The sequence below is a fragment of the Heptranchias perlo genome, chromosome 9 (assembly GCF_035084215.1).
Source record: "Heptranchias perlo isolate sHepPer1 chromosome 9, sHepPer1.hap1, whole genome shotgun sequence".
NCBI lineage: Eukaryota > Metazoa > Chordata > Chondrichthyes > Hexanchiformes > Hexanchidae > Heptranchias > Heptranchias perlo.
In genome coordinates, this window is record NC_090333.1 from 82,288,952 (window position 1) to 82,312,898 (window position 23,947).

Genomic DNA, 23,947 nt, shown 5'->3' on the forward strand with positions numbered 1-23,947 from the left:
AGATTTTGTGATTCTGCCGGTTCCCATTGTGCTGAATCTATTCCAGTTGTGCTTCGAGATGGATTCTGCAATTGCAACTTTGCTGTTTCACCCTCACCCAACCTGCCACTACCTCTGCTGCAGCCACAGGGGATGCATCATGTATGAGTAGTCGGAAGCGTAAGGCAAAGGTTTTGTGAGCACAAAGGGGATGCACAAGGGTGTTTGACGGTTTGTCATGTATTGAGTTGAAGGTTTTATAGATCAGCAATAATAAAATTAGGTTGCTGGCCTGTACGGGGGGACTCGGAACTCAACAGAATCGAGATTTTATTTAAAAGTTAAATTGTATGCATTGACCTCACACTTCAGCAAAATTGAAATGTGTGTGTTACCAGAAAATTGCTTTTGGAATACGATAACTTTGGTTGTGTCAGTTTGCCACATAAAATGGAGTTTTGTTTAGCTTTGTCATCGGAGGCAATCAGAAAACTATCTCCTGAGGTGGGTTATGGTGCCCCTGATAACAATGAACCTTTGTACTTCAGGGTAATTCCTGGGGTGGATTATGGTGCCTCTGATAACATTGGTCTTTTGTTTTGCAGGGTATTTCCTGGGGTGGGTTATGGTGCCCCTGACAGCACTGGTCTTTTGTTTTGCAGGGTAGTTCCAGTACGACCGTTAGTGTAAAAGAGACATTAGTATATCAGTTGTGTTGATTGCAACTACCACCCGCCCCACCCTGATACCCAACTGTTGATACGTTTTCTTGGAGGTTTTTTGGGGTGAGAGTGAGAACCTGTTAATTGCATAACTTTTATTACTCTGGTGAAAGAATCTGGAAAGGTTTTGGGGGAAAAGCTGTTTACAATGATTCGTATTGTAGTGATGAGCGATATAGTGCACCAAGTTAGCTGTGCTTACATATGGAACAGTATGAAATAGGTAATGATGCTTTTTTTATGAGCACTCCAATCATATTTAAATTTCTTCTTTCAAGTGCTTCACTGTGTTCAGATGATAGGGTTTCAAAGAGCTTTCAGAGGATGGAAATCTCACTCATTGCATATTAAAGGCACCCCAGTCACTTCTTCTGATAATCATTCACTAACATCAGAGCGCTCTTACAGTGGTCCTAAAGTGAAAATTGGCAGGAAAAAAAACCTATTAACCACAGGAGCTGCCTATTTCCCGCTTCTCCAGCATGCTTATCAGTTTGACATAAGCCGGCTAGTTGCATTGTATGTATTGGGGGGAGGGGGAGAGCAAAGGAGAATGAAGCTATTGTTTGACCTGGTTTAGTAAAGATTTCACTAAAATCATATTATTTGCTTACAAAATGGCAACTTCCATCATGGATTAGGAGGTTAAAGGCGGTTGAAATATTTCTGTATTTACATCCCATTTTTAATTCAAGATGGCAAATAATTGCAAGTCTTTAGTTCAGTAAGGTGCTTTTGAAGCTTTACTTTTACTTTCTTTTTCCTCCTCCTTTGCTGAAAACAGTGACATGCTGGGATGCAGTTCCATGAGCAGCAGCCCTCTTGTAGCTCCCCCCTTCCTGTGAAAATGCTTCTCGTACGAATTCCAAACGTTGTGTGCTGTAGAGATTGTTACTGTACAGCTCAATATCGGATTTACTATAATGCACTGACTCCAACTGTAGCTCTAACCTGGGCAGCAGCTCAGTAAAGTAAATGCAATGACACTACTACCACATAGAGTCTGGGATCCATGGAGTTAACCTTGACAGGTGTCTATGGACAGAGCACTACCCCTAGACCAGCATAGATATTGTCACTGAAGGTGGAAAGAGTCAGGCTTTCTGGCTAGCAGTTGGCTCAGTCAATCAGCCTATCATATAGGTCGGTCAAGTGGTTTTGTACTTACTTGCTGATTTTTATGTACCTTTCCTTGTAGGTTTGTCACCTTTTGTCCAGCTCAAAAGCAGGTGGGGTGTTTTTTTATTACAAAAGGGTGTATGCACAAAACTGATCTGCCTACACAGAACAAGCCACATAAGTAAACATATAAAACAGACCGACGCACACAGGGCAGCCCTTTCTGAAGTGCAACATTCAAAACAGACGTTTTTCTGGCTTCTCTTCCTGCCATCGCACCGTAACCTCCGGAGTCCCCCAAGGATCTATCCCTAGCCCCCTCCTCTGCCTCATCTACATGCTGTCCTTTGTCGACATCATCCAAAGACATGGGCCCCGATATTACCAGGGAGGCGGGTTGGCAGCGGGGGAGGCGACTGGGCGCGTGGGTAACCTGCCCAGTAAAATCGGTGCGTTCCCCACGCGATCGCGGGTAAATTGAAGCCACTTACCTTGGCTTCCGGGTTTCCCGTTGGAAACCTGTGCAGCGGGCAGTCTGTGCACCCGCATCACAGGCTGTCAGCTGGAGGAGCCCTATTTAAAGGGGCAGTCCTCCAATGCTGCTCCTGCAGCAAACAGCCAAAATTACAGCATGGAGCAGCCCAGGGGAAAGGCTGCTTCCAGGTTTAATGATGCCTCACTCCAGGTGTTACTGGATGGGGTGAGGAGGAGGAGAGAGATCTTCTACCCGGCGGACAGGAGGTAGTGGCCTGCCTCTGCCACCAAGAAGGCCTGGCTCGAGGTGGCAGAGGAGGTCAGCAGCACTAGCAACATATCCCGCACTTGGATCCAGTGCAGGAAGCGCTTCAATGACCTAACTAGGTCAGCCAAAGTGAGTACACTTACTCATTCTTCTACACTCCGTCTTCCACATCACCGCCCCCACCCCACAACTCCTTCTGCACTACCAACACTACTCTATCACATCACTCCTCGCACCCACTCAAACCTCATCCTCAACTTACCTGCACTTACTCACCTCCCCTGTACTCGTCCCACCACTACCACTCAACCCAATCCTCATACAATCTCATGGCTCTGTCTCATACTTATCCTGTGATGCATCTCTTTCATGGTCACCCTCACCCAACCTGCCACCACCTCTGCTGCAGCCACAGGGGATGCATCACGTATGAGTAGTAGGAAGCGTAAGGCAAAGGTTTTGTGAGCACAAAGGGGATGCACAAGGATGTTTGACGGTTTGTCATGTTTTTTATTTATATTTGATTTTGGTTCAACTCACATTAAATATTATATTGTCACCACTACTGCCACGTCTTGGCCATTCTTGACTGGCTTGTGCAATAAGTCCCTTTCGTGATGTTCTCCATGAACACCTACACTTGATGCCACCCATTGGGTCACCCTACAGTGGGTGTATGTGTAGTTGCACGACTATTTTGTGCAGGTGCCTGTGGCGCAGCACTGTGTTGTGCAGCTCCACGTGGCGGAGGTGGACGGCATGCCTGGCGAAGCTGGTGATGTTGCTTGTCCTCGAATGAAGTGATGAATGCAGCCATGGCGCCCCCCCCATCCTGAAGTGTGAGTTTGAGGGGGTCCGCAAAGTAGGTAAATGTGTTTGCACAGCAGAGTTAGGGTATAAATTAATAATTTTGAGTGGAAAGACAAAGGTGTTGCAGCCAAAACTTTGTCTGAAGTGACAGTGTGCCCTGCTGCAATAAATGAAGTATTCCCCCCAACTGTCAAAAAATCCTTTGCATCTCCCACTGGCTGCTGACTGAAACACATCTGCTCCAACAGGGAGTGTTTCCCACAGCACGGGAAACACGCTGAGGATCCATGAAAATTGAACCCCTGCCAGAATCTCCAGTCAGTGAGGTCTGTCAAGTACCTCAACTAGGGTAAGTAAGTATTTAAATGTCATCCCGCCAGCTTTAATTGCTGGTGGGAGTCCCGCATGCGGGAGCTGCGCGCTCACCCGAACGCATCATTGGGGAACCCGGAAGTGGGCGGGTTGGAGCCGGGCTCTGGACCCGCTCTGGGATTTCCCCATTTTAGGAGCCCCCCTGCCCAGAACGAACCCGCTCGGCCATCCTAAAATCGGCCCCATGAATTCAGCTTCCACATGCAACCTGACAAGACCCAGCTCTATCTGTTGTCCACCTTTCTCGACCCCTCCACTGACATCCAGTCCTGGATGAGTTGCAATTTCCTCCAGTTAAACATTGAGAAAGAAAGAAAGACTTGAGGATGTCCCAAAGTGCTTTACAGCCAATGAAGTACTTTTTGAAATGTAGTCACTGTTGTAATGTAGGCAATGCAGCAGCCAATTTGTGTACAGAAAGGTCCCACGAGCAACAATGAGATAATGGCCAGAACATCTGTTTTTGATGTTGGTTGAGGGATAACTATTGGCCAGGAGACCGGGGAGAACTTCTCTGCTCTTCTTCGAAATAGTGCCATGAGATATTTTACATCCAACTGAAAGGGCAGATAGGGCCTCGGTTTTAACGTCTCATCTGAAAGAGGGCACCTCCGACAGAGCAGCACGCCCTCAGCACTGCACTGAAGTGTCAGCCTAGACTTAGAAGACTGAAGCCATTGTCTTTGGCCCCCACCACAAACTCCATACTCTTGCCACTGATTCCATTGCCCTCCCTGGCCACTGTCTCAGGTTGAAGCCAACTGTTCGCAACCTCGATGTCCTATTTGACCCTGAATTGAGCTTCTGACCCCCAAATGATGTTCATCACAAAGCCTGCCTACTTCCACCTCCGTAATACCACCCGTCTCCACCCCTTCCTAGATCATCTGCTACCGAAACCCTCATCTATGCATTGGTCACCTCCAGTGTCGACTATTTCAATACTCTCCTGGCTGGCCTCCCATCCTCCACTCTCTATAAACTTCAGCTCGTCCAAAACTCTGCTGTCGTATCCTAATCCACACCAAATCCCACTCACCCAGCACCCTGTGCTCGCTGACCTACATGGGCTTCCACCACCACCTCAAATTTAAAATTCTCGTTCTCCTGTTTAAATCCCTTCATGGCCTCACTCCTTCCTATCTCTGTAACCTTTTTCACCCCTACAATTATGAGAAGTCTGCTTTCCTCCAATTCTGGCCTCTTGTGTAACTCCCATTCCCTCCGCCCCACTATTGGCAGTAGTACCCTCCCTAAACCCCTCCACCTGCATCTCCTCCTTTCAAACCCTCCTTAAATCCACATCTTGGACCAATCTTTTAGTAACCCCTCCTAATATCTCCTCCTTTGGCTCGGCATTGATTTTTGGCTATGAATCGACATGGGATTTTTTTTTACTATGTTAAAGGCATTATATAAATACAAGTTATTTTTATAAAAACAGCAGCAGTAGTTTAATGGTTTTATTTCCTTCCCTTCCCTATTTTTTCCCCTGCTAAAGGTGCTGACTCTTGGGTGCAATTCCATAGGTGTTAACAGCCTTACAGTATCTTGCCCAAGATGGCCACCTTGATATGTAAAGCTCGGACAGCAAGTATTGGCAGGATATTTTGACTGTCAGAGGCATCACAGTGAAGACTGATCTTGTCCTCAACCTATGTTCATGCACAAGCACTTAGTGCAGTTATTGAATTGTGACCAAGAGCAGGAACGGTGGCGATTTTTACACTCTAGCCCTGGGGCAGATGCAGCCAATTGCAGCACCCCTCCCCCCACCGCAACACTAGTTGCAATCAGCCCAGACTGGGAATTGAAGCAGGCGTCTTCTGGTCTGTATGATTTAGTACCATGCCAGGCAGTACATTTACCCATGAGACCATTGGGGTAGTTCTGCTAATCTGTTAAGTGTATTTTTCATATTTCCATCTCTCACTTTTGGGATCCTTCCTGCATTAAACCTCTACCAGTGCTTGTCTTGCTGTACAGGGGGTAGGCAGCTGGTACTGCAGACCCCACCACAGTCTAATGTGCCTACTGCTTCAGGGTTAAAATTAATTGAGAAGAGCACTGTCATCCCCTGGGAAAAATCCTAGCCAACAATCTAATTAAATCCTATCTCTTCCCAATCCTAGAACTAATGGTAACTGCGAAGAAAGGCATTTCACAGCAGGTTAAACAACACATTATCTCAAATCTTGGTAACAATGTACTGATCATTGTATTACAATGCTGATGTGTTTGTTTGAATGGGTAACCATAAATTTGTACTGTGCGAAGGCTTAAGATATTTCTATTTGCTGAAAGCCCATTAAAGCCCTTCATCAAGTATGGCCCTAGACAGTGAGTGTTGATAGGCTATTAGGTCTTGATGGGCGTTGGAGCCAAAGGCTCTTCCTCCAACCCCCCCCTCCCCCCACCACGCACACACACTTTCCAGCAGAGACCACTGGACAGCATTTAGGAGTGGGAACGATGGTGGGTTTTCCTTCTGCCTAGCTTCAGGATATTAAGGCCAGCTGCAGTATGCCAACTGCTGTCCCACTGAGATCATCTAACTCAGCACAGACTAAGAAATGGACAACACTATTAAAACCATAAGTGAACTGATGACCTCTTATGAAAACTGCTTGGGGGATGTTATGAACCCAATGGCTTGAGAATTGCCTGTGTTGGAGAGTCAGTAACCCAGGTGTTTGGACAGTCCTGATTTATTGTACTGTATGGCCCAGATTTTGCTGGGGCAGGGCATCGTGTCGTGCCCCATTAGGCTTTTTCCCTCACCCTTCAGCTCAAAAGTTTTTTGCCCTGCAAGTTGCTGGAAGTGCGAGCTGATAACGGCACGGCAAGAGCAACCGGGCACCTGGGACCTTAGTGAACAACAGGACCAACAGTTTAGCTCCTTAACCAATGAGATTTAATGATTGAGAAATTAACAGAGGAACGATGGAGAACAAAATATTGTGAATTAGAGTCAAATCAGGTACAGAAAGAGGAATAAAGAGAGGGAGAGAAAGATTGTTTTGAGAGAGAGAGAGAAAAGAGACAAAGGAAAAGTAAGAAAAAAAATAAAAATTTTAAGTTTAAAAAATCTCTAACAACAATTTACAACCCGCAGGAATGAGACTCCACAGTTTCAGTTGTTCCCTTTCTGGGCTGGAGCGGTTGAGTGGCATTGCAGGAACATAAATATCCTCATTAAAAAGTTACTTGCGCTGTTAAGTACTAGCCCTATCTTTCTGCAGCAAGTTTAATTGGCAATTAATGTGCAAATGCAGCAATTTCTTGAAACTCATGGGGAGGTTGAGGGTGAGCTGCTGTTTTCGCGAGGCTAACCAGAGCGGTGCAAATCGTCCAGCAATCTGGCGATTCGCAATTCTTAGGGTATCTCTTCCTCGCCACAAGTTGCTGGATGATTCACACATTAATTACAGTGTGCGCATTAAACTCGCTGTTATTTTGGGAGCAATATCTGGGCCAATGTGTTCTTGTAGCTTGCAAATCAATTTTCCCCAGATAATCAACATTCTGTTCAAATATACAAAAAGATAGCACAAGTGTGTGTTAAGGATTATAATTGATTTTTAAGCACATGTATAATCTCTTAATATTGAGAGGGTTAAAAAACTCTTCTAGAAGAGTGGCAAATAAATGCTGATTGTATATTCAGTCCTGTTCACTGTTCTATTCACACTCACTGAAAAGCTGGCCTTGTGCAATAATGTGTTTGAATTTTCTGAACTTCCATGCACTTATTCTTTTATTTGAACAATGTGTAGCTTTGGAGATGAGAAGAGTGAGAGAGCGATCTTCTTTCATTTACTTGAATCATTTGAATTCGAGGGTATATGAGTACAGGATATATGTGTAAAAGGCGACTGTTTGGCCAGGCAGTTTTCTGTAGCTATAGATTTAAGGGGAATATTTTTTCAGATAGTACCTAGTATTTTTTTAATTAACCATTTGGTGAAGGCCAACTGTCTAAATTATAGTGCAGAGTTCTCCTTTATATAATTGACAGTGTGTTTAAGAACACTCTTTGCTATGCCACTTTGACAATGCCAAATAAGTGCTGGATTTTGTTTAAGTCAAGTTACTGATTTGGGTGCTTTGTAGAGGTGGTATCAGAGTATCTCATCCATGGAGATTAGGAGGAAGGGCTATCAGAGTCATTAATGGTTTAATTTATAAAATTTTAATTGGGTTCTGACCTAGAATGCAGAATAAAAATTGCGCACTAGTATCTAAAATATAGACAATGTGTTAGGCATCTCTTGGATGTAAATTTATCCAATGGGTCAACCCAAACAAACATTTCAGAAATCATTGCACACTCTGTGTATGCATCTGGTAAAATTTACTGTGGTAACACCACTGTTTGAAAGAGAATACTGAAGTTGCCTAACTATGTTTAAATGTTACTTTAAATGTGGGGGTGGGAGTCGCTTTCCCTTTTAAGAATCGCACAATTAAGTGGCTGGTTAAGGGACATGCAATGCGTGGACATGGCCTTTATGCTCACAGTTCTTAGGTTCACATGAGAGAAGTCTAAGTTTGTCACCCCAAGCAATCTTTGCATACCTGGTTAAAGACTGATACTGGAAGAGGCTGGAGGTTAAGTCGGCCAGAGGATGTTGCATAAAATTTGGAAAGATTGAAAATGAAAGGTTAATCAGCTCACCCACCAAAAACGTTATCCATAGATCCTACAATATTGGATTGCTCTTTATGAAATAACTTCACATGCTAGCATCAGTCTTGGCTCAGTAGTAGCACTCCTGTCTGAGTCAAAAGGCCGTGGGCTCAAGCTCTACTTCAGAGGCAGTACTGAAGGGGCGCTGCATTGTCAGAGGTACTGTCTTTTGGATAAGATGTGTGCCTGCTTAAATGGAGATTAAATATCCCATGGTACTATTCAAAAATAGCAGGAAGTGTCCAGGTCAATATTTATCCCTCAACCAAGACCACAATTTGTGGGACCTTGCTGTGTGCAAATTGGCTGCCATGTTTGCCTCCATTACAACAGTGACTACACTTCAAAATACTTCATTGTCTGTGAATTGTTTTGGGATTTCCTGAGGAGGAAAAGACATTATATAAATGCAAGCTCTTTATTTTTCTTTATGGATTGCAATGGTTTAAGAAATTCTGTTATTCATCAGTGGCCTGCTGTCATGGTTTGGGATCTTTTGACCATTTTTGCCATAAAAAGTTAGTTTAAATGTTTGTTTTAACACTTAGTATATTCCTGCAATTAAAATAAAAAGGGTTTGAGTTAGTTTTGATTTTTCATCATAGAATACTATACAAACGGTGAGCAATTTATTAAAACTAAAAACAGAAAATGCTGGAAACATTCAGCAGGTCAGGCAGCATCTGTGGAGAGAGAAACAGTTAAGCAATTTATTGACTTGTCTTTGTAATTGATAAACACCGGCACCCATTGTGTTGGAAGAATTATGATCTCTTCCTGACTGCGAACAGCCAGGAATAAAGAGAGATACAGACACTGGCAGTTTTGAGTTTTGGAAACGTGACGCTGGACAGGCATTGAATGCAACAACCAGCAGCAAAAATATGGGATGCTGGAGCGAGGCATTCAGAAAATAATTTTCAGTCTTGCAAGGCGATCCACTGAAGTGCAGTAGTGTAGTGTCTTCACTTTTTATATTATTATGCGGAGGCAAGTTATATTGATGGAATAAGTGAATCCGACCATAAATGTTGTTTCATGTTCACCTGATGGGAAATAAAGCAGTTTAATGATTTGTGTCAAGTCTACTCTCTCCAAATATTCACTCGGTCTGCCTTTGGCGAGTTTGAAGAAGTACACATGTGAGAGATACTGATAACCAGTTCTGGTCACAAGGGGTTATTATTACACCCCCAAGTCACACTATCGTACAAGTAGAAATAGGGCAGTGTGAGTTAACTACCATAAAAGTAAGACGCTCAGTTCGCTTACGGGTGCAATTGATGCCACTGAACCCGAGAAGGTATCTACAGCAGGCCTGAATTTGAAATATGCACAAATAAACTTTGAACGCCAGTAACACTGTTCTCTTTACTTTCACAGTCACAGATGAAGATACTGTTAAGCGATACTATGCCAAGTTTGAGGAGAAGTTCTTCCAGAGTTGTGAAAAGGAACTTGCCAAAATCAACACATTCTATTCAGGTAATACTTGATGGAGAAGGAATGTTGTGGTGGAGTACTTTTTGTTCACAGTTCTGTTCTATCTTTGTCTGCAAAAAAAAGGAACAGACAGATATACGTATCATCCCTGTAATAAAATACTGTTGATTATGTTGTCTCTCAAAAACCTCCAATTTCTCTCCTCCCTCCATATCTGCTCCGATGATGTGTGTTACGTGGAGGGGTTGTTGTGCATCCTGGATTATGAACATACGAACAGTGACAGATAGGAAAAGACTCTCTGGCCCATTCAGCCTGTCCCACACAATTGTGATAACTTGTGCATCACAATATATACACTCTCTACCCCACCCGAGAGCAGAAAACCCAGACCAATTACATCGACTTACATCGAAACTACAGTGCAGAAACAGGCCATTCGGCCCAACTGGTCTATGCCAGCATTTATGCTCCACACGAGCCTCCTCCCTCCCTACTTCATCTAACCCTATCATGATACCCTTCTATTCCTTTCTCCCTCATGTGCTCATGTATCTTCCCCTTAAATGTATCTATGCTATTTGCCTCAACTACTCCTTGTGGTAGCATGTTCCATATTCTTATCACTCTTTGGGTAAAGAAGTTTCCTGAATTTCCTATTGGATTTATCAGTGACTATTTTATATTTATGGCCTCTAGTTTTGGGCTCCCCCACAAGTGAAAATGTTTTCTTTATGTCTACCCTATCGAACCCTATCATTATCTTAAAGACTCTATCAGGTCACCTCTCAGCCTTATCTGAAGAAAAGAGTCCCAGCCTGTTTAGCATTTCCTGATAAGGATATCCTCTCAGTTCTGGTATCATCCCTGAGAATCATTTTTGCACCCTCTCCAATGTCTCTATATCCTTTCTATAATATAGAACCAGAACTGTGCGCTGCACAATGCGCTTTCTCACCTCTTCGTATTCCCTTTTGTCATCCTCCTTTATTGTCCATGTACTTATAGGAAACATAGGAACAGGAGTAGGCCATTCAGCCCCTCGTGCCTGCTCCGCCATATGATAAGATCGTGGTTGATCTGTGATCTAACTCCATATACCCGCCTTTGGCCCATATCCCTTAATACCTTTGATTGCCAAAAAGCTATCTATCTGAGATTTAAATTTAGCAATTGAGCTAGTATCAATTGCCGTTTGCGGAAGAGAGTTCCAAACTTCTACCACCCTTTGTGTGTAGAAATGTTTTCTAATCTCGCCCCCTACTCCTAGAATCCCCAACCAGCGGAAATAGTTTCCCTCTATCCACCCTATCTGTTCCCCTTAATATCTAATAAACTTCGATCAGATCACCCCTTAACCTTCTAAACTCCAGAGAATACAACCCCAATTTGTGTAATCTCTCCTCGTAACTTAATCCTTGAAGTCCGGGTATCATTCTAGTAAACCTACGCTGCACTTCCTCCAAAGCCAATATGTCCTTCCGAAGGTGCGGTGCCCAGAGCTGCTCACAGTACTCCAGGTGCGGTCTAACCAGGGTTTTGTATAGCTGCAGCATAACTTCTGCCCCCTTGTACTCCAGTTCTCTAGATATAAAGGCCAGCATTCCATTAGCCTTAATGATTATTTTCTGCACCTGTTCATGACACTTCAATGATCTATGTACCTGAACCCCTAGGTCCCTTTGGACATCCACTATTTTTAACTTTTTACCATTTAGAAAGTACCCTGTTCTATCCTTTCTTGATCCACAGTGGATGACCTCACATTTGTCTACATTGAATTCCGTTTGCCACAGTTTTGCCCATTCACCTAATCTATCAATATCGCTTTGTAATTTTATGTTTTCATCTACACTGCTTACAATGCCACCAATCTTTGTGTCATCGGCAAACTTAGAGACTTTCTATGCCTTCATCTAAGTCGTAATAAATATTGTGAATAATTGAGGCCCCAAGACAGATCCCTGCGGGACACCACTAGTCACATCCTGCCAATGTGAGTACCTACCCATTATCCCTACTCTCTGTTGCTTTTCGCTCAGCCAACTTCCTAACCAAGTCCGTACTTTTCCCTCGATTCCATGGGCTTCTATCTTAGCTAACAGTCTCTTATGTGGGACTTTATTAAATGCCTTCTGGAAGTCCATATAAATAACATCCATTGACATTCCCCTGTCCACTACTTTAGTCACCTCTTCAAAAAATTCAATCAGGTTTGTCAGGCACGACCTACCTTTCACAAATCCATGCTGGCTCTCTCTGATTAACTGAAAATTCTCGAGGTGTTCAGTCACCCTATCCTTAATTATAGACTCCAGCATTTTCCCCACAACAGATGTCAGGCTAACTGGTCTATAATTCCCTGGTTTCCCCCACTCTCCCTTCTTAAAAAGTGGAGTGACGTGCAATTTTCCAATCCAGAGGGACAGTTCCCGAATCTAGAGAACTCCGAAAGATTATAGTATGCCTTTTTCTTTAGTTTCAATTTTACCCTTATCTCTTTATTCATCCATGGTGTTTCATTATTGGCTAGTTTGTTCTTGCTTTTTAGAGAAATATACTTCTCCTGAAATCTATTGATGACCATTTTAAATATTATCCATTGCTGATCTTTTTCTTTTTTTTCCAGTTTACCTGTCCGAGTTCCATTCTCATCCCCTCAAAATTAGCTTTTTTCCAATCTATTACTTTGATCGTTTTACTTCTGTCTTTCTCAATCGTTATTTTAAATCTTATTATGATATGGTCGCTTTTGCCTAGATATTCCCCTACGCTTACTTCTCTTATCTGTTTTGGTTAATTTCCTATTACTAGATCCAGCTCTGATTCCTCTCTTGTTGGGTTTCTCAAATACTGGGTAAGGAGACATGTACACACTGTAAAATCTCCATTCCCTTTTCTCCTTTGCCTACCTCTTGCCAGTTTATTTGGAAATTGTTGAAATCTCTCATGATTATTATTCGATGTTTTAGGGGAAAAAAATCTGGGAAATTCCTCTCCGACCCCCTTAGACGATCGAAACTAGTCCAGGAGATCACTCTGGCCCTGATAATTCTATACAGCACCTACCTTTTGTACGCAGTGATCTCCACCCCAGCCAGAAACCGGTCCAGCTCTCACTTGAAGGAATTCAGTGAATCGGCGTCCACTGCACGAGCCGGCAGCCTGTTTCGGAGGTCCACTATTCTCTGGGAAAAGAGCCATCTCCTGACATCTAACCTCGATCTGGCCTTATACAACTCAAAGTTATGATCCCTGGCCCCCCCTCCCCCCCAATCTATTTAATTGGAACAAACTGTCTATTCGAACATAATCTATTCCCTTCATCATCTTATAAACCTTGATCAAAGTCTCTGCTTCTCTAAAGTGTAGAGTCAAAGCTCTTTTAGCCTATCTTGATAACTAAGCTGCGTCAAATTAGTCTAGTGGCTCTCCTCTGCACCCTTTCCAAAGCCTCAATATCACCCATGTGAGGTGACCAAAACTGAACACAGTATTCCAACTGAGGCCTGACCAAGGTCTTGTACAAGGACAAAATAGTGTGCTTTGTCTTATAGTCAATTATCCCATAAATGCACCCCAACACCCTATTTGCTCAGCTACCTCTTCATGGCATTGCTCATGAACCTTTAGAGACCTATGCATGAGAATGCCCAGCTCTCTTTCTTTCTTCACCTTCTTTAATGCTTTTCCCTGAAGGCTGTATGTGTGTTCAACATTCACCTGATCCCCTCGGTACACCACTGGTGACTGATCTCCAACCAGATCCAAACCCATCCATAACTACTTTCTGCCTACAGCCTTCCAACCAGTTCTCAATCCAGCTCAAAAATATTACCACTAATACGGGAAACTTCAGTCTTGATGAGAAGCCTCTTATGTGGTACCTTGTCAAAAGCTTTTTGGAAGTCTAAGTAGACAATGTCTACTGGGCTTCCATCATCCACCATCTTGGTGACTTTTCAAAAAATACAATCAAATTTGTAAGACATGACCTGCTTTTTTTGAAGCCATATTGGGTGTCCCTACTATGTTCCTCACGATCTAAGTAGTCATATATTGCATCCCTAATGATTTCCTCAAGCATCTTTCCTATTACTGATGTCAAACTATTGGACCTATAGTTACCCGGGTCTGTCTTGTCTCCTTTTTAAAGACAGGGGCTACATTAGCCTCCTTTCAGTCCACGGGAACCATCCCAGAGTGCAATGAGCTATTAAAAATACGGGCAAGGGTCGCACACAGTACGTGTCCCATTTCTTCGAGGACTCTTGGCTGGATATCAACCGGCCCAGCTGTCCTGTCTATTTTCAGGTTCCTAATTCTATCTAAAACAATATATTCATCTATGTTAATATTAACAGTTTTACTATTAACATTAAATTCTAACAGTCGAGCATCGTCTTCAAGAAGGAAGCCGATGCAGTCTCGTTTAATATTTCCACTATACCCCTGGAGTCCTTTGTAACTTGTCCTCGAGCACCCTTCAATGCCCAATACAGTCTTTGACACTTCTCTAACTGAAAAAGCTTTTCCCATTACTTCCACAATTGTCTATGATCCTCTTTTCCATTATCCTTTTAGCTGCTCTAATAGCCGCCTTAGTTTTCTTTAGCAGCCCCTGTTACCTAACTTTGTTTAGTTGAGCATTAGATTTTGTTAGTTTGTAGAAGCATTATGGTTCCATTGATCTGGCCATTTATCTCATTGCTGTTTGTGGGAGCTTGCTTTGCGCAAATTGGCAGCTGTGTTTCCTATGCTAAAACAGTGACTACACTTCAAAAGTACTTAATTGGTTGTGAAGCCTGCGAAACCAGCACGTCCTGTGATCGTGAAAGGCGCTATATAAGTGCAAGTCTTTTTTTCCATTCACTGTAATTGTTGCCAATTATTGCACCCTGCCACTGCCCAGGCTGAGATCAGCTAACTCAGCACAAATCGGGGATTGAATATAACACTTTCCTGGTCTGTTTGGTTCAGTCTTACACGGGGCAGAGGCTTTACTATATCATCCACTGGCCCAAAACCGTAGATCATTTTTCTTACGGATTTTCATAATCCTCTGCATAAACACTGTGTGTGATTGAGCACGGTAAGCATTAATAAAAAAAAAGTTGTGTCAAATGTATGTATTTTAATATTTGCATATGAATATATTAAGCTGGCTCATGCAGCATTAACAGAGTCTTGAACAAGTATTTTGTCCGTTTCTTAGTAGGAAATTGGTAGAGTGCAAAGAGGAAGGAGTAATAAGCAAGAATAGAAGAATAAGACTCCACCTGGTGGTGTATTGAATACAGGCCAGAAAGTCCCAGGTTTGATTCCCAGCCTGTGCTGAATGAGCTGATATTAGCTGGGGCAGCAGTTGGGTGTTACAATTGGCCTCAGCATCCTTGAACTCGGGAGGGAAAAGTTCAGCCGTGGTTCCCACTCCCGATGGCTGTCCATTTAGGCTTGCTGCAAAGTGCATGCACTCCCCTGTGGGCATCAGGTGAGATCAGCATCAGGCTCAACAGTGATACCCCTCACAGGCAAAATAGCCTGACAGCAGTCACCGTCTTAACCTTACGCGGAAAGAATAGCTTCTTGGGCAAAGTGCCAGAGAGAAGGCCACATCAATGACCTTCCCTCCACCATAAGGTCAGAAATGGGGATGTTCGCTGATGACTGCACAGTGTTCAGTTCCATTCGCAACCCCTCAGATAATGAAGCAGTCCGAGCCCGCATGCAGCAAGACCTGGACAACATCCAGGCTTGGGCTCATAAGTGGCAAGTAACATTCGCGCCAGATAAGTGCCAGGCAATGACCATCTCCAACAAGAGAGAGTCTAACCACCTCCCCTTGACATTCAACGGCATTACCATCGCCGAATCCCCCATCATCAACATCCTGGGGGTCACCATTGACCAGAAACTTAACGACCAGCCATATAAATACTGTGGCTACGAGAGCAGGTCAGAGGCTGGGTATTCTGCGGCGAGTGACTCACCTCCTGACTCCCCAAAGCCTTTCCACCATCTACAAGGCACAAGTCAGGAGTGTGATGGAATACGCTCCACTTTCCTGGATGAGTGCAGCTCCAACAACACTCAAGAAGCTCGACACCATCCAGGACAAAGCAGCCCGCTTGATTGGCACCCCATCCACCACCCTAAACATTCACTCCCTTCACCACCGGCGCACTGTGGCTGCAGTGTGCACCATCCACAGGATGCACTGCAGCAACTCGCCAAGGCTTCTTTGACAGCACCTCCCAAACCCGCGACCTCTACCACCTAGAAGGACAAGAGCAGCAGGCGCATGGGAACAACACCACCTGCACGTTCCCCTCCAAGTCACACACCATCCCGACTTGGAAATATATCGCCGTTCCTTCATTGTCGCTGGGTCAAAATCCTGGAACTCCCTTCCTAACAGCACTATGGGAGAACCGTCACCACACGGACTGCAGCGGTTCAAGAAGGTGGCTCACCACCACCTTCTCGAGGGCAATTAGGGATGGGCAATAAATGCTGGCCTCGCCAGCGACGCCCACATCCCATGAACGAATAAAAAAAAATCTGTGGAACTGTACCCCAACAAGAAACGAGTGCCTTCAGGGAAGGAGGAGATAAAACGATCAACAAAAAAAGGCTGGGGGAGGAAAGAAGTGGAGAAAAAAAGGCCAAAAAAAAAACATTTGTGGATATATTGTGCCAGAAAATCTGCACAACTGTGTATAATCCAAAAGATTTCGGGGTTCAATTTGAAGAACAGTTTGTCTTCAGGATTCTGTTTTGAGGAATAAATGTTGTGATTCTCTCAGGTCTCATGTCCTGGCAGGTAGCCAGAACAGGATTACACAATTCGATCTCAACTTTCCAATATAGGAACTCTACACTCTTTCTATTATAGCATCTCGCTTCTTAAATGAGTCCAGTATCCTGGATTCAACCACCATTCCTACAAGATCTCCAGATGGTGCATTTGGCTTGTTTGGAAATCAAACCTGTGATTCTGGCATTATTGGTACCACACACTAATCAGCCTCACACATGCATGTGTAGCTGCAGCAAGAGTTCTGTCTAGCTTTAATGCAAGGTTCATTATAAAATAGTTCTCTTTTCACTTTCTTTTTCTTCTCCACCCCTCACCACCTGCCAAAAAAGGCCGAGCAAGAAATCAGCACTCTTCTCTGCTGCAGGCACTGGTATGTCTGATCATCTCCCAAGTGGTTTGGTACTTTTGGAGACCGCATTGCTGTTCGTCTGGCTCAAGCTACGGTTGGGTTTGCCCACCTCAATTGCATTGCCAACATCATAATCTTAGTAGGAATCCCCAAATGTCTGATTTTAATTATCAGCAATAATGTTATAATTTTCAGTGATACATTAAAACAGCCATGAAATTAGCCATTAAAAAATGGAAAAAAACATTGTGTGCGAGTGCCGGAAGCCATTCACTAGTACTCTGTGCGCTTCGTGACCGATGTATGTGAGCTGCTGGGAGGCAAGTTTAAAACTGCACACCACCTTCATAAAAAAAAATTAAACTGTACCAGAAACCAAAAAAAAAGACTAATTCACTTGGAGTATTTTCCTATTCATAGATTTACATTGCCTCACAATGCTGTCCTCATACTAGGGTTTTACAGCTGGTGGATAATTGAGCGCATTTACAGAATGTACATGGTTGGAAAGGCCACCTCTCCCACAGTTGAAAACTGCATTGGACAGGGAGTAGATAGGGCAAATAGTTAAACCATTTTCTAGTACGGTTACCCTGGAAACGTTGCAGGGTGTTCCATAAAACTAATTTACTTTAATGTTTTATACTGATGCTGCATGAAAATGTTGACTCCAAAATTCTGCCTGGTTAAGGGTTACCAATTTAAACGTGGGGAGCCAGCTCACGAGTGCTGCTCTCCTGCAATCTGACCTACATTATGCTAGTGTAAAAGTGTCTTTTGAGTGAGTGTAGGTCAGGTGCTTGCCCACAGAGAAAGAATCATTGCTGCTCTTACACACCTTCTGGAAGTCAGCACTAGAGCAGCACTGAAATAGGTGGGATGTTAGGTTTCCCTCTCCAAGAAGGGAAGAAAATATCTCACTTAAAAATCCCTGCCCCCCCCCCCCCCCCCCCTTTCCCTTCCCCTCACACACTAATTTGGTTCATTTGGTGTTTCTCTGCTATACCTTCATTACATATCCATATAAGTAATCTATTATATTTTGAATGTCTGTTATGAAATCATCACAATATCCAGTCCAGGTACATAGGTCCTTTATGTGTTCAGTTCTGGGCACCGCGCCGTAGGAAATATTAGCCTTGGAAGGAGTACAGCACAGAGTCACCAGAATGTTACCAGGGCTCCAAGAGTTAAATTATGAGGAGAGATTACATAAACTAGACTGGTATTCCATAGAATATAGAAGGTTATGGGGTAATTTGATTGAGATTTTTGGAATTTTTAAAGCAATTGATAGGGTAGATAGAGAGAAACTTTATCGGCTGGTGGGGGAGTCTAGGACAAGGGGACATAACCTTAAAATCAGAGCTAAGCCATTCAGGAGAGAAGTTAGGAAACACTTCTTCACACAAAGGGTGGTGGAAGTGTGGAACTCTCTCCAGTAGATGCTAGCTCAATTAATAATTTTAAATCTGAGATTGATAGATTTTTGCTAGCCACTGGTATTAAGGGATATGGATTCAATGGAGTTAGGATACAATCAGCCATTATCTCACTGAATAGTGGAACTGGCTCGTGGGTCTGAATGGCTTACTCCTGTTCCTATGTAAATGGATGGTACATCTTTAGAATTCTGTTTAGCAGACTTTTTCTGCAAGCCTCCAAGATCTGAGTGGCTACTGGTACCATGGACCACTAATGTTTTGCAGTGTTGATGGGGATGTTCCAAAATGTCTGGTTTTCACTTATTTTGAAATAAACAAACCCAATGCAACCAGACATCTCTAATTGTATGAGATTGCTAACCGCAGGGAGACATAATGAAGAAAAATGTCGCAGCTGTTAGCAGTAATCTCACCGGTCACCAGCGTGCAGTAAGTAATAATTACACTTGTACTTCAGGGGGGCCTCTGGGACTGCTGATGCATTTTCACAAAATGTTTTCAGGAGATACTGGAGTTACTTTGGTTATCGTTCACTGGTGGCTATTGAGAGCAGTGCAATTGATTTTTATGCCATCACATTAGAAAGGGGAGCAATTACATTAACATCTCAATAACTTGACAACTACTCCTGGTTTTGAGGGTTGCAAAATATGGCAAGTCCACTCTTGCTACATTCATAGGCACCTGCATGCATTTTTGTCACGATTGTGTTCATTCATAAAATCTGCCCCTGAAGTGTTACACTCAGTATCAGAACTGGACAGTGATATGTGCAATGTTCCTTCTCAACTGAGTATCAAGTTGGGAAGCATCACTGAAGTATCATTGTGCTATAGAATCATGCAGCTCAGAAGGAGGCCACTCAGCCCATCGTGCCTGTTCCGGCTCTTTGAAAGAGTTATCCAATTAGTCCCACTCCCCTGCTCTTTTCCCATAGCCCTGCAATTTTTCCTTTTCAAGTATATATCCAATTCCCTTTTGACATAGTGGTTGGGTGGTGAGGGTAGAGCTTGGCTAGCTTTGGCATAGCTTTTCCTGCTGGCTGAATGTAAAAGTGTAATAGGTGGCAGTACTGCTGAAATCGATAGTCCAGTGCATTTGGACATCCTGAGGATATGAAAGATGCTATATAGATACAAGTTTGTTTGTTCATTCTTTCTGTAATTACAGTATATTGCTCAAACACATAGGATGTCCACCATGTTCCCTTCTCCCTTCTGAAGCAGAAAGTAACAGACCAGTGCATAGAAGCTAAAACTATTCTATCAGAGTTATTTACACATTAATTAATACATAGAAGCAGTAAAATATAGCAAATTAATGATGTACCACAATGGTTAGCATACACTTCTTAGAATGTGCTTGATAAAATAGAACTTCAAAATGCGATTTTTTTTTTATATGTGGATGACGCAAATTTCAGTTCATGAATTTGAGGATCTTTCGACTACAAAACAGTCCCATTGTTCTTACACTATTTTAAAGTCTCTGAAGATGGTGCTGTCAATCACCCTGATCAAAGACACAATGCATCCTGTAGAATGTCAGTAACCAAATTATCGCATGTTGTCCGAGTTCCAAATACTTACTAAGGCCTGACGCTGTAGAATTCACATATACACTTTATCTTGATTTAGTTTCCAGATCAAAGGACCTTGCCAGGTTCCTGCAGAAGAAGCATCTCCCGTTCTCCATTTTGAATCTTAGTGAGGGAAGAGAGCTTTTTCACTACTTGCCAAACTGGATATTTGCAAGTGATTTGTCTATCCTGTCAGTGCGGTTCTGGTGTACAGTCTGCGGAGCCTTAAGAGATGTCTTTTTGATAAACTGCATGGAGGAAAGTATTGGGGTAAATGTGCCAATATTTACCATGCTATTTGTTTGAAGGGAATGGGCAGTTTTATGCTAATAAAGGTGAGAGATGTCACTGTTTGGCACCCAGTATCTATAGAGAGCTCTTCCATTTGGCATAGCTAGAGCCAGGGTTAAATTCCCTCTGCCCAACAGTGTTCTTCAACTGCAAGTTAAAAAGAACATTCCACGCACCATCAGCAAGACATTACCGTTCCCCAAACTAGACATCCCAATAGTGAGAGACTCCATTTTTGAGCAGTTTTGTGCTGTGAACTTTCACCCACTAGGAACTAGGTTCAAGCTGCCCAAACCCATCTCGAGTAAGACCTTTACAGCCAACAGACTTTCATCCATCAATCTGGGCTGCATTGAAACCCAGTGGAAGGGTAATATGCTAACACATTGCACTGCCCATAGTTTTCACAATTATTGGAAGCTCTCAGGAAGTGTTAACTGCGAACTAGTGCAGCCTTGAGAAACAAGGCTAAGGTTGCGAGGATACCAATTGATAAACATGAAGTGACACAAGTTCTGTCTGTCTCACTATTATCTCAGTCAGATTAACAACCAGAAAAAGCAGAATCTACCTTTATATTGGTTTAGTGGAGTGCTGGTACCACCAGCTCTCAACCCATTGATTGCACAGCCTGTGACAACACCAGAGTAATTGTGCCAGATTAATTAAGGCCATCGACTGGGAAGAGACGTTTGGGGAAAAAAAATGGGTCTCCTCAGTGAATCTGGCACCTTTACCCTGTGTGTTGAGTCTGAATTGGTGCTAACCTGTGCACTACCTAATGAAGGTGTGTGGAACACTATGATTAAGAGGACCAGTCACAAAGCGTTAGAATTCCACAGGCGCCAGTCTGCTTTAGGTAACAATTAAAATTGTACAGTACCTCCCTAAGTTCTTTTGTGCTGAGAAACGATATAATTATGTTCAGCATAGAGCTCAATCATTATGCGCCTTTCACCATTTCACAAAAAGTCTTGATAACGCTTGTGAAGAAAGTTTAGGATATTTTAACGAGCCGTGTTCTCTTTCCAGGGTTTTGCTGCGCTCCCTGGAAGTGAACCTCTCATCCACTATGATCCAGAAGGCAGCCTCTCAGGTTTCCGTTCCTAGAAATCTCATCTTAGAACTCACAACGATCCCAGGTGACCAGTGACTTCTGCGCACTTGCTTCACTCCAAGTTTATTCAGAAGACAGAAACATTAACACACCACTGGTTCATTTGAGGCTCCAAACTGAGTTACCCTTTGTTTATTTACAGTGATACTAACAAATGACACACATACAGAACAGTGCAGTTTTTAGCCAATGACACCACTAAACTGCCAAGCCTTTCGAAGCTACACTTTGCTCCTTCAGTAGTGAATGTAAAAAGTCTCTTGCACCATAAGTCTCTTTCTCACTCCACCACAAACTTTAGATCAAGTTCCTGGGAATGCCCAGTCGCGTATCCCCTACGCACTTAGTCCCATTGCCAGGGTTTAAGTGTCATATTTTGTCTTTGATTTGCCTGAAGTTCATAACGAATTCAATGCAACCTGAAAACGAAGATTTGTCATACGTTACCTTGAATGCTTAACTGTTTCTTTGCAATCTGTTCCAAATTGAATGATTCACAGAATGTTCACACATCCGAAATGAGGCCTTCATGCCTCAATTAGAACATCAAACCAACCTGATCATCAAAAACCAAGGACAACTCTGGAAGCCAGAACAAGTGGTGCTGGCCAACCATCATAAGATTGACACTGCTTTAGCTTTAAATTAATACAACATGCATATGCTAGTCCTGCACCTATCTACTATTATACAGTGACAAGACCATGGAATCTGTCCCACCCCGAGCCAGGGCTGGAAATTTTTGCTCACCAAATACCCAAAGGAGAATTATGAAAATAAAGCAATTTTGAAGTGCAGTCGCTGCTGGCAAATGTAGCAGCCAATTTGTGCACAGCAAGATGCCATTAACAGCAGTGAGATGAATGACCAGTTAATTTGATTTGATTTGATGATGGTGGTGGTTGAGGGATGAAAGTTGGCCAGAATACCATGCATCTTACATCCACTAGGTTGACAGGGTCTTGGTTTAAAGTCTCATCTAAAGGATAGCATCTCTGACAATACAGCATTCCATTAATACTGCGCTGAAACAGGAGGTGAACAGTGTATGGGAGAGTATTTATGTCAACACCCACTTCTAACAATGGGTTACTGGATGGATATGAAAGAGAACTCTGGCTAACTTTTACGTCTCCCTCTGAGCAATTTGTGGCCTCTACTGCCATCTAGGCTTGGATTGGCTAACTCAGCGGAGATCAGGGACTGAACTTGGTCTGTGTCACAGTATTCCCACTGAGCCATCACCCTCTTCTGGCTCTGTGTTTGGTCACAAATATTGACTGGGGAGGGGCTGCTTTAAGTCAGGTTCTCCACTTCCACTTCTGATGGGTTTAGCTAAGAAGGAGGTAGCAATGGGGTTGAAATCATTTGAAAGGGAACATGAAATGTTTGTGTGTTCTTTCCAAGTTGCTGCTGGTGACACCATTGGGGAAAACTGGCTCTGAAGAACTTTCAAGTCTGACTGTGAAAATGGTACCAATAGAGATGGCATTAGCGTGGAGCATTTCAGCTTTAACTAACCATGTTTACTCATCTCCTTCATACTCCCAGCTTCCATATTTCCTCAAAGTTAGCTCCATAATGTTGTCAGCTTTCACTGAATGAGCACACAATTTTCAATATAATGACCATGCTGCAAAAACAAGAATACCAGTCGCTGAGACACCTATCTACAGTAAGAAGTCCTGGTCTACTGACAATAGAACTTAAAAATGTTCCTTGTACGCACAGATGTGAAGATGATTTGTGAATGGTCTGCACAAGAAGTTGCATGTACCTTAAAAACCCAGCGCAGGGACGTTGATTGTTTTATGAATGCATTCACAGCTTCCTCAAACCATTTAGTCTCGATGCTGATCCATTGGTATTGCTTTTGGTCTAATGAGCCAGTGAAAAGACTTTGTAATTGTTAGGAAGCAAATGTGTCAACTTTTCTCTCTCTCCTTCTCATGGGGTACAGCTCGCTGGGCTCTCGCCCAATTAGCCGTTCTTCATGAGTGCGCCTAGACACCAAGTTTTGAACTGCCGGAGAACTGTCTTCAGCATTAGCCCTTTGCTGGCATTTGGTCACATGCAGTCAGCCTGAGATTCTGACTATAATATTTGAGGAATGTATCAGAGTATTAACACCAGAAACCTTAGACGTTTAGACTGTAGCTGCTCATTTTCGATTCTCTGTGCCAAGTGCATTCTCCTTGCCAATTTCCTTGCTGTCAAATGCAACACATTGTGAACTTTGGACATTGTACTTAGCAAATTGCCACATGCAGTTTTTTTTATTCCCCCTTGTCTCGGGGATAAATACATTGCCCGTGCAATGAACTCTTCTCTAACAATGTTTGGGACTGGCATCAGGCAGTCTCTTAGTTTTAATTTCATGGTTTAAACCTATTCCTGCGACTAATGCAAAGTGGTTTTTAAGGAGTGAAAATGTTCTCACTTTTGAAATTTGTACTTTTCTCTCATATG

At 43.1% G+C, this 23,947-nt stretch overlaps 1 protein-coding gene across 3 annotated transcripts in view; it reads left to right on the top strand.

Annotated features, from left to right (window-relative positions):
• The window catches only part of LOC137325566 (xenotropic and polytropic retrovirus receptor 1 homolog), a 297,372-nt gene that overhangs the window by 135,889 nt on the left and 137,536 nt on the right, over nucleotides 1-23,947 (top strand). For all 3 annotated transcript variants that reach the window (XM_067990818.1, XM_067990820.1, XM_067990817.1), the window contains exon 3: nucleotides 9,818-9,919. In XM_067990818.1, coding sequence (XP_067846919.1) covers nucleotides 9,818-9,919 — 102 coding nt within the window. The remainder of the gene's footprint in view (nucleotides 1-9,817; nucleotides 9,920-23,947) is intronic.